The 11,426-nt window shown below is 40.6% G+C and overlaps 1 protein-coding gene across 1 annotated transcript; it reads right to left on the bottom strand.

Annotated features, from left to right (window-relative positions):
• Nucleotides 1-7,674: 7,674 nt before the first annotated feature.
• pole4 (polymerase (DNA-directed), epsilon 4, accessory subunit) lies at nt 7,675-10,366 on the bottom strand. The gene is made up of 4 exons (XM_050054650.1): nt 9,996-10,366; nt 9,241-9,325; nt 8,240-8,281; nt 7,675-7,965 (listed from the first exon to the last, which is right to left on the bottom strand). The coding sequence occupies exons 1-4, from the start codon at nt 10,242-10,244 to the stop codon at nt 7,952-7,954; spliced, it is 390 nt and encodes a 129-aa protein (XP_049910607.1). The 5' UTR covers nt 10,245-10,366; the 3' UTR covers nt 7,675-7,951.
• Nucleotides 10,367-11,426: the final 1,060 nt, after the last annotated feature.

Below are 11,426 nucleotides of genomic sequence, written 5' to 3'. Positions count from 1 at the left end.
GGGTTTTTTTGCTGTCCAGACTTTCTAAAATCAATCTGGATATGCCAGAAACAGATTTGGGCTGGCAGTTTAAACAAGGCTTAATTCTCCTGTTGTTTCAGATCCTGCCACACCCTCTCACCCTGCAATCATCTCATTCCTTTCACCTGAGCTTCCCCACCTGCACCTCATTCCCTCATCAGCCACTCTCTATATACCACCCTACATCTATTGTTCTTCTGCCAGATTGTCTTGTGTGCATCACCTAGCTTTTTTGCTGTTTTGCCATGATAAATCTTTCTTCCTGATTTCCTGCACTTTAAATTCCTCTGCCTGCTCCTCATCAGACTTGTGGCTGCACTTATCCTGATGTAGTGAGGCTGCTGTGGAGAACTTGTATGATCCCTTAAGTTATTCCTGTTGGATCAACACCAAAGTCTGACATTTATAGTCGATGGTTTAGATAGCTGAGAAGGCTTCTGCTATCATTTCCCATTGTAGATTTGCTACAAAACTTCTGACATGGAGCCATGTTATTTATATTGGCCGGCTATCCGCAAGGAGAACCAGGATGCATCCCCAAACAAAAATGACACAGGAATGCAACATACATCAATGATAGTTATTTTTCTTTTAAACATCACTTACAAAACTGTCTCACTAAAACTCCCGGGGTGGTTCCATGAAATAATCTTGCGCAAATTACGAGGGGAAAACGGCTATAAAAGTGTTCCTACAGTCAAAAATACATAAATTAGGCCTCCAAATTCAAATAATACATCAAACTTCATTAGCCTAAATGCTTCGGACATAACGTACTCTGGAAAAAACAAATGTAGACAAATGTTAAGTACGTTGGCAAGGCACTACTGGAACCATGAGTCACTGCTCATGCAAGGAAATATTGCTTTCGACACTAATGCAGGACATGTAATGGACACATTTTGTAAGGGTAGATCAATATGGGCCTGCCTAGTTCCTGTGGTTAAACAGATCTTAACATTGGACAAATTATCCTCTGGCTCCTGCAACACTTGGTGGAAGAACTGAGAAATATCCAGACAATAAGGCAACAATATGTCGCTTATGGGCTTACATATCCGAACCCTGGATGTGAAAATATGCAGCCTGTTCACTGAAGGGTGAGGCCGGGGTAAAACTGTGTGTCTACATGTGTGTGTGTTGGAGGTGGGGTTAACTGTTCAAGAAATTGACCCAAGAAATCAGGTTGGAATGTCAGCTGCAAAAACATACCTTCCACATGACTACAGGTCGGCTTGAGAGCCAGATACATTTTCCGCATATCTTTGGAGCAATTAAAATATCTCCTGTCAAGGTGTGCAGACGCTAAAACGTCGGCAATCGGAAACAAAAGCAATAGCAGTGAAAAGTGGGGCGGACAGTGTAATGTCTTCCTCTTTGAGGGGGTGGAGGTATATGGAGGGATAATATGGCCTCCTGCAGATGTTGGAGGGCTCGGTTCCTGCCGTCTCAGAGATCTTACTGTACCTGAATGGGATTTCCGAGGGATAAAATGCGGGGGGCAATTCTTGAACTGATCCTTGAAACGAGGCAAACAGGGAGGTGTATGAATCAGACAACAAGCTGTGTGGAATGCAGAATGATGAACAGCACATTCCTACATTGTTTTCTGCACAAAGAACGTTACGATGGTGGATCTGGGAATAATTAACATGATGTTCACAGAGAAATTCCAATAGTTCCAGCTTGTGACACCGTTTGGTTTCAGATCAGATTAAACAGCAGATCAGCAGAGTTTTGGATAAGAAGGAACTACAATGTCAGTCAGTCCATGACTTTGGCCCACACAGCAATAAATCTATTGGCATTTTTGGTTTTTGAAATGTCCTAATAACTACTGGATAGGTGGCCATTACATTTGGTACAGAAACCCATGGCAGCCTGGTTTCACTCCAAGGGCATCTAAGTAAGCTGTTTGGGCAGTGTCCCCAGTGTCATTATAGTGACGCCAGGGACACAGTTTAGCGTCTGTATAAAGCGATCTGGGCTTTCAACCAACTCCAATGTAAACCCATTCATGTCATTATTAGAAGCTCAGAGTAATGGACATAGTTTAAAGAGTGTGAAAGCCTCCTCAGGGTGGGTGGGTGTTGGACAGAGAACGGTGCTCGAGACTACTGTAACAAACAACATCAGTTGCAACATTTGTGCCACTCAAAGCTGTGTGTTTTTTTTTAACGATACATCATTGCCTTTTCTGCTGCGTTTGAACCACTCAGAGCAGGGTGCTCAATAGTGACATTTGCTATCTTTCCCTAACCATAACTATTCCAATCCATTTCCAACTGCTTATCCGGAGCCAGGTCACAGGGGCAGCAGGCCAGGCAAAGCACTCCAGACATCCCTCTCGGGAGGCACCCAGGAGGCATCCTGATCAGATGCCTGTACCACCTAAACTGTACCCTTTCACCCTATCTCTAAGGCTGAACCCAGCAACCCTTCTGAGGAAACTCATTTTGGCTGCTTGTATCTTCAACCTCATAACTGAGTAGTTTTAGTGCCTAACCCTAACCCCCAACCCCTTCTGCCCACTGCATATCTGCCAGTCAAAGCTGGGAGTATTTTTTTTTTACGACAACTACAATCTTTTCCTCACAAAAACAAGCAGTTTTGTTGCCTAAACCTAACCGCCAACCACCTCTTAAGGCTGACCCTTTCTGCCTCAAGACACAATGCAAAAGGCTGCCCCTGGCATCATTTTAGTAACGACTAGAGATGAGATCACGTTGCCTCTGGTGTGCCTAGACCGGGGGTCAGCAACCTTTACTATGGGAAGAGCCATTTTTGACCAAAATAGTTTTAAAAAAAAATCTGTCTGTAGCCACAAAACATATTTGAGCTTTATACTAAACTTAAGGGTATCCATGGTGTGTCACGCCTCTCGCCCAGTGTCAGCTAGGATAAGCTCCAGCACCCCAGCGAACCCTAACAGGATAAGCTGTTATGGAAAATGAATGAATGAATGAAGGTAACACAGCTTATTATGTCTAAATTAGCCTATCAACATTATTAATAGGTCTAAATGAGCATTCAATAATATGTTTTGCCACAAAGTAGCTACTCCACAGCGGGCTCTTTATGATTATTCCGTACTTAAACTTTGTAGAGTTGGCAATAAAAGCAAACAAACAAGACTTTTTCTTTTTTGAATTTGGAATCCATAGCTAGTCTAGCTTGGGAGACTTAGGGCTAGCTACTGCTATAGAGGTTCGGAAAGGTGCTGGATCGTAGACATATGACGCACATTTTTAGTTGATGAAATGTTAAAACATTTTTCTTATTTGGTGCATAGGCTAAACATTTCAACAGTAAGAGAATGTATAATTGAGGTTTACAAAGATGATAAATGGAAGTTAAAATGTTAAAAAATGACCGTTATTCATTTATGTAGTTCACATTTATAGTTTAAAGTGAAATGTCTGAATAACTATTTGCTGCATTATCATTAAACTGACAGAGCCAGGCGAGCTGTTATGCGTTGGTATGCTATAAGTAAGTAATCGCCCTTTGGCTTTAGCTTCATGTTCAGCAAATAGACATGGAAGTACATTGATCTTCCCGTCTAACTCTCAGCAAGATAGCAAATAGGTGCATTTCCCAAAGTGTTAAACTATTTCTTCCGTGTCAAGAATCTTAAACTGAAAAGCAGAACATTCAGCCCACTCACCAGAATTAAATGTTGGCATTGTACCTTGCAGCAAACCATGGATTTTTTTACATTTGTATGTGTCATATCAACAATTCTAAAGTGATGTAGTTCAGAGTAGCCTACATGTATATGTTTCTCATCAGAAAGTGGAGGGGATGTGAATGGTGTGAAACCTGGGTGAGACTAGCAGCAGAGAGCAGCAGACCACTGTTCAACACCAACAAACAACGAAAGTGGGTATTTTAAGGAAACTCTGGGACATCAGCCATGTTTGTTGCAACCAAATCCGGTATTTTGAACCAAAACATGATGTTTTCCCAACCCTATCCAAATGATTTCTGTGCCTAAACCTGACCATATGTTGTCCACAGCATTGTCACAACATAAATGTAAGCGTTGAAACGAAAATGTATGTATGTATGTATGTATGAAACACACAAATGTGACGGTTTGCAGAAACATACTCAGCCAGTTTTACTCCAATCTGTGCCTGTGATCTGATTATAAATGTAATTCTACTGAGCTTTACTATATATCTGAAATAAGTAAAGAAACAAAGCCAGTGGATAAAAGTTTATTCTCTCAGCATGCCATTTTCCCATCAATCTAAAGAAGGACTCTGAGGCCAGCCAGTCCCAGATCCACTCTTCATGTCCTGCTCTTGGACGGGGGGAGGCTCTACATTTTCTTTTCACATGAGATTTCCTTAATGGAATGTCTTTATTGACTGTGGAAATAAAATGATGTCCAATCCTTCGACATGTGATTATATTTTATTAGAAAAGAGCACTCCGTGTTCCCCTGTGCCAGTCAGGCATTCCTCTGCAGGGAGTTGACTGGTGCTCTTCTGGAACCAAACATCTGTGCTTCTCACAGCTCTGTTTCATTACTCCTCGAAACACTAAACCCAGAAAATCAGCTTAAACACACTCAGGCATTTATTTTGAAAATCCCCGCTGCAAAAACTCAAGGGGTCTTGACTGTGCCTAGAGTGTGAAACTGAACACTTTGGATGTGTTTAACAAATGCTGCCAGGAAGAACAACACACATCGCAGGTCTGGAGAGATTCAGATACATTCCTAATGCAAACTCGGAGCTCCGTGTGATTTTCTCAGTGTCATACAACAGTCACCGTGTTGAGCAAGACATTTAACTTTCACCACTGGCTTGTATTGCACTTTAATGAACTGCTGCAGCAGCAAAACTGAGAATTAAACAAATGCTGATGATATAATATTTATTGTTTCGCCACTTTTCCAAGAGACATACTGTTGGTAACACTGGGAAAATAATGATTTAATATCCTCCTGAGACCTCAGCTTCTGTTCTGGTCGGCATTTTTAATGTCTCCAAGCTGTTTGGGATCAGTAAGCCCTGATAAATATAAAAAACTAAACATTGTCTTTGAACAGGAAGTTGTTCTGGAGAAAAAAAGATGTTGGGTTTATTTTTAATGGTCACAGTGTGTAATAAAGGATAAAACAGTTTATGAACGCTGTTGTGCATAAACTAAATTACAAATAATGCACCGTATCTAAAAGTCTGGATGAATTTTCCTTTTTCCATACTCCAAGCAAGGAATGTCCTTTTGTCTGTAGTCCCAACATCCTCAAACAAGATGATGACGTCTTCAAACATGATGATTGTAAAAGCTTTTTACTGTTGGTAAAATCTGTTGCCGTATCAAACGCTTCAACCATAAAAAAAAGTTTCAACCATAAAATGTGATCAGGTTTTGGACCTTGTCTACTTTTGTGTCAGGGTCAGCTGCAGACTGACATGGCAGAGATGGCTGCCATCTTGTTTTTACATGGGTTAGCGTATCGTGGTCTTACTACGGCTCATTAAAGTGTCTATGAACAAGGACAACAGGTCTAAGTTAAGCAGAATGAAATATACAGTGCAGCAAGGGTCTCAGGAGGATATACCATGGTGTCAAACACAAAAACATCTTTGTTCAGGGTACTGAGTAGCTCACCTGGTAGAGCTGGTGCCCCATGTACAAAGGCTCTGTCCTTGCCGCAGTGGCTGCAGGTTCAATTCTGACCTTCAGCCCTTTGCTGCATGTCATCCCCTCTCTTTTCCCCCTTTTGCACTACCACTGTTCCATCAAAAAATAATCTTTAAAAACATCTTTATCAATCTGTAGCCAAACGTCCTCTGCATTCCAAATTAGATCCCAACTGATGTTGGCCAGGCCGATATTAGTTTATCACAGATGTAACAGTTTTAGCAAATAAGTTGGCTGATAACCAAAAAGAGAGAGCAGTAAACGCCTAGGATATGTTGCAGTCATTTGGTGTTTCTTTTTATCCACAGCACGAACCTATATATATTTCCAGCTGTATAATGACCTGCTCACAATTCAATACAGTTTCTTCCGTGGGGTGGCTGGGCACAGCCTTAGAGATAAGGTAAGGAGCTCAGACATCTGGAGGGAGCTCAGTGTAGAGCTGCTGCTCCTTCACGTTGAAAAGGGTCCGTTGAGGTGGTTCGGGCATCTGATCAGGATGCCTCCTGGGCACCTCCCTTTAGAGGTGTTCTGGGTATGTCCCGCTGGTAGGAGGCCCCGGGGCAGACCCAGAACACACTGGAGGGATTACATATCTCATCTGGCCTGGGAAGACCAAAGGGTCTGCAACCAGGGCCGTAAACTCCCTCAGGGCCCGGCCTTTCAATGATGCAAAAAAAAATCCAAGGGCCTTGTTGCACTATAAGCAAAATAAACTGGGCACACATAGTGGGTTAATTTTAAGATGCAATACTGAAGGTTAAACATGTAGTTTAAAATTTTTTGAGGCACATTTTCTAGTTTCACCAGTGCTTTGTGTCTGTGTTTTTTGGTTCCAATTGGCATATAAAACAGCTAATTAATATCCATACAAGTCGGTAACAGCAGCAACATATCAGCACTGACAACAAGATAAAAAAAACAGTGGTCGTGAAATGATCGAATAAACAAACAGATTTTGTTTAACTCAGCAGGTCCAGCTAATTAAGATTACAACCCGTCATCTTTAACAGCAGAACGCCCTCCCTTAAACATGTCAACAAGGGCAGTACCCTGGACAGCTCCGGCATCCCTGGAGGTCCAGGATCAGCACCTTGGACAGAGGTGTTGACACACTTTGCTGCAGGATGTTAAAACTGATCCACCTGAGCTGTGCACGAAGTGAGGAGGAAGCTGTTCAGTGTAGCAATCGAGAACAATGTGGTTTCCCAACTGAGAGTGAGCGTTGCTTGCATCTCACCTAGAAACACGTCAACTGCTTTCTCTGATTTTTTTCATTTTTTCTTGTTCTCATCGCTGCTAGTTCTTCAGATTAAATTCAGTCTGGCACATTTACTGTCAAGCAAATGATACTGCGTCAACCCTCGAAGATGATTAATGGGAGCATGTGACATTAAGTAGGAGAAGCTCGTAAGTCCAATGACCTGTAAGATGGCGTCTTTCCAGACCAAGACTGAGTCTCTCTACATGGTTTTCTTGTCTTCTGATAATCTGATCAAAAGTTTATTTGGCTGCCACTTCCATAAAACTCCAGATTATTTTTTCTGAGGGTGTGTGTGAGCCGAGGCATCTAACTCAACAAAAATGATGTCAGAGACAACACAGAGCCCTGGAGGAGAGTGCTACAGAAGTACAGATAGATTAATCCAGCAAGCAACATGGTTCATGACAAATAAAAAAAGTTAGCAGGGTCACCCTCAGCACGACGAATCAAAATCATCCTTCCCAAATTGATACAATTAAAAAAAAAAAAAAAAAAAGCCCACTAACAAATAGTACCAAGATTTCCAGCTTGAATTACCATGATAGTCCTGTGTGGATTTGATAAAGTAAAGCTGATAAAGTAATGTTTTCTTTCTCTTTAATGCAATAGTACATTTGTTTTATTTGTCCACTTTCACCCACATGTCAAAAGCCCTTAAAGAACTGGTATTTTAACACTGATCACACACAGAATGACAATATTTATCAGACAAACTGATGAAGACTGACTTTCATTCCGACGAAACGGGTCGTTTAAAACTTACATTTATTCCATTGTACAGTAGTATCTCACAAATATTTACAAAAAATGTACACATTACCACGGATGTCTTCAAAGTATGAAACGTCTTGATGGCACATTGTAGAAAAGTGTTTATAAATATCCAATTTGAGAGTCTGATTTAGAAAAAGTACGAGAAAGATGTCACAACAAATCGTGTCCCCGGAACAGAAATTTTCTTGGATGGTTGCAGATATTCAATTGTCTTGTCTTTTGAAGCAACTGTTAATCTAGTGTGCCTACAGAGAGGAGAAAGAAGAATTAGCACAAACTGTGGTACAAAAAAATGTCTTTATTATACGTGCACAGAACTGTCTGAGCAGACTGTATGTTAGATCCAACATCCTTGTTAGCAGAATGTAATGAGGACGTTAGATCGAAACATACAAAAGGTGTTCATGCTCAGCTGATTGATTTTTTTTCCTTCACGTTCATATTGCTTTTACAAATCAATAAAAAGAGAATATTATACATAAAAACGCCTTGAAGTTTCAAAGTCTTGCCACGGCTTACCTTCAAGAAATGCAAATTCATCTATGGCCTCTATTGCGTTATCTGTCGAGGCAAAAGAAAAGAGAGATATAAAAGTCAAAACTGGTTACCAGACCTTTCAGGTTTCTATACAGCTGTGCTAATAAATGTGGGTTTGTCAACATCCAAGTGAACATTAGGGCTGCAACTAACGATTATTTTCACTGTCGACTAATCTGTCGATTATTTCTTCGATTAGTCAACTAATTATTTTATCGAAAAATGTGTTAAAATGTTGAAAAATGTCAGTCTGTCTCTGCCAAACCCCAAAATTACGTCATCTAATGTCTTGCTTCGTACTCACGCCAAAGGGTTTTAGTTCACCGTCATGGGAGAGTGTGTAAAGCTGCCAATATCTGAGCGTAAGAAGCTACAATAAGAGTATTTTGGGGTACTTTTATATGAAAAATGACTCAAACAAATTAGTCGACTACTGAAATAGTCATCACCAATTATTTTAATAGCTGATTAGTCATTGATTAGTTGACTAATCGTTGCAGCCCTAGCGAATATGTTAACAATGTCCTCTAAAAAAGTCAGAGCAATATCAACTTTCCCGAGAAACAATTTATATGTTCACACCATGTACACCAGTGGCTCCCAACTGCTGAGTCATGCTCCACTCTGAATGGACTTGCAAATATGTCAAGTTTGTAAAAAAACAACAACTTTATTTTGAAGTACAGTGAAGTTTCAGCACAGAGATTTTATTTTAAAGTACTGTTTCCTGCTGTAGAGTGAGTGACTATCAGACAGCTACTTGACAGAGACAGCAAACAGGCCAAATGCAAGTATGACGCTGAACATATTAAACTGTGTGGACCTTGAACTCTTGTCTACGGAGAAATCTGGACCCTGTTGCTGGACCAGTTGGGACCACTGATCTAAACCAACCTCAGAGTCCATCTGCTGAACAGCATCTTAAACTCCTTTTGACTCTGCATGTATGCAAACTGCATTCATAGTTTCTTCAAAGCTCTTACCCAAGTCTTTTCTTTGCAGCGTTTTCCTCTTCCCTTGCTGGGCGTACACCAGGGAATCTTTGGCAATCATCTCAACAAACAACTCCTGAGAGAAAGAAAGAAACATATTAATGTTTTGTCATTTGAAGATGAATAACTGATATTTTCCCATTGATATAACTATCAATATAGACATGAGTCCAAATGAACCCAAAGATAATCAGACCTGATTTTGCACACAACATTATTGTTGACTTTCATTTATTCTTTGTCAATTATAGGAAACACTTTGTCACCTGGTTCACCTTGTTATATTCATTCCACTCAGGTTCTCACTTTAACTATTTACTTTGATTTTTTTTTTTAAATTTAGAAATTATAACCNCATTATTGTTGACTTTCATTTATTCTTTGTCAATTATAGGAAACACTTTGTCACCTGGTTCACCTTGGTATATTCATTCCACTCAGGTTCTCACTTTAACTATTTAGTTTGATTTTTTTTTTTAAATTTAGAAATTATAACCCCCCCCCCCCACAATGCTTGCAACAAGCAGAGGGTGTTCCTTAAAATATATATTTTTATTTTTTATATTTAATAATTTAATATTAATTATATTTAGACATTATATTACAACTTAACACATTGATCATACATGACAGAGACGAATTAAGGTTGATGATGTTACTGACTAGCTTGATTTTAAATGGGAATACAGGCTACTTAAAGGGAGTGAGCATGCTGTGTTATTTTAGGGCGTCCTCCGTGTTCTTACCGTGGCTTTAGCGATGATGAACACGGACTCCTGGCTGGCCAGCGACACGTCTGGGTCGGTCTTCATGAGCGCTTTGATCCGGGCCAGCGGGAGTTTGGACAGTCGGCTGTGGCTCACGGCGGCCGCGGGGCCTGTCTGCTGCTGGCTGCTCTCCTCCTCCGCCTCGGCCCCGCGGCTCTCCTCCTCGCTCCCACACCGGTCCGGGTCGTGCTCCGTGGGGGTGACAGGTGTAGCCACCGTTGCTGCCATTCTCCGCTTTTTCACACGCTCGTTATTCCTCAAAAAAACACACAAATCTCAGAGGTTTTCTAGAAACATGCCACTGATGACAACAACATTAACAGCAACGCGCCAGCATGTGCTTCCGGCCTCTTGGTGAGGAGCCTGCGCTGATTCGTCAGTCAGTCACTCTGATGTCCCGCCTCTTCCTCTCCCGCCAACTAATCTGCGTCTGTGATTGGACAGAATGTGAGGCCAGCTCTGGCTATTGGATAAAAGTAAATGTCAATCAAAGCTACTTGTGTTGAGGCTTCTATAGTGAGGGAATATTGTAACATCCATGGATGTTGGTGTGGAAGTGATATTTTAATTTATTTTGCAAACAAGACAGTGGATGAAGAATGTTATTCATTTACTTTAACCGGTGAGAAAATGACATTGTATAAAGACCAGCTTTACTCGGTTTATTTCACCTTTTTGTCCACTTGGTGGCAGCAGAAACAAGCTGTATTAACACAACACCACCAGTTTTTCACCTTATAAAGTTGACAGGACAAACTGGTGGCAATTTATTTAGGGTGAAGTCAGGTAATTTAAGACACCTTTGATAGATTGCTAAGATTTCCACCTAAAAGTGTTACTTGCTATTTATCTCTGATATATCCTATGTCTGTAGTCTAATTTAAATATGATGCCAAGTAAGAAAATGTAGAAACTTTAGATGTTCAAACTTACCAAGCACCTCTGCTTCACTGTAATGGCAGGTAAAATGAGTCAGCTGGTAAGGTGAAATGTGACAGTCATGCTTCTTTGTTTTCTTATATGGTTGTCCTACTTTCTGCCATGCTGTCCCTGTCCATTTGCTGCTTGCTTCCTTAGTGCCATATTGTCTATAATGCATGTTTGCGTGTAACAATAAGGCAAGATTACTGTGGCTGACATGGACTCACAGCATTATCTTTAATATTTTTTGAGTGACAAAAATACTCAATGTCTGTAACATCACAGGGTGGCACACTAAAGCTTAAGTCATGGTACCTGGTGGCCTAAAAACACAATACTCACTTAAAACCCTTTCTCATAAAAATAAAGTGTATCATTAAGATATTTTGTTTAAAAGTCAAACAGTTAATAAAATGCAATATCAACATGCCACGTGGCTTATCTTGAAAGGTTGGGGACATTTTTGGCTCTGTCCATCCTAGTTATCTC

This window comes from Epinephelus moara, chromosome 10 (genome assembly GCF_006386435.1).
Source record: "Epinephelus moara isolate mb chromosome 10, YSFRI_EMoa_1.0, whole genome shotgun sequence".
Classification (NCBI taxonomy): Eukaryota; Metazoa; Chordata; class Actinopteri; order Perciformes; family Serranidae; genus Epinephelus; species Epinephelus moara.
This window is presented reverse-complemented; position numbering and strand designations above follow the sequence as displayed.

Bases quoted from the DNA above. Each gene is read 5' to 3' on its own strand.
- pole4 (XM_050054650.1), bottom strand. From the start codon at position 10,244: ATGGCAGCAACGGTGGCTACACCTGTCACCCCCACGGAGCACGACCCG. The intron at 9,326-9,995 runs GTAAGAACACGG...TCTTTCTCTCAG, and splicing joins TCATCATCGCTAAAGCCACG to GAGTTGTTTGTTGAGATGAT. The intron at 8,282-9,240 runs GTAAGAGCTTTG...TTGCCTCGACAG, and splicing joins GCTGCAAAGAAAAGACTTGG to ATAACGCAATAGAGGCCATA.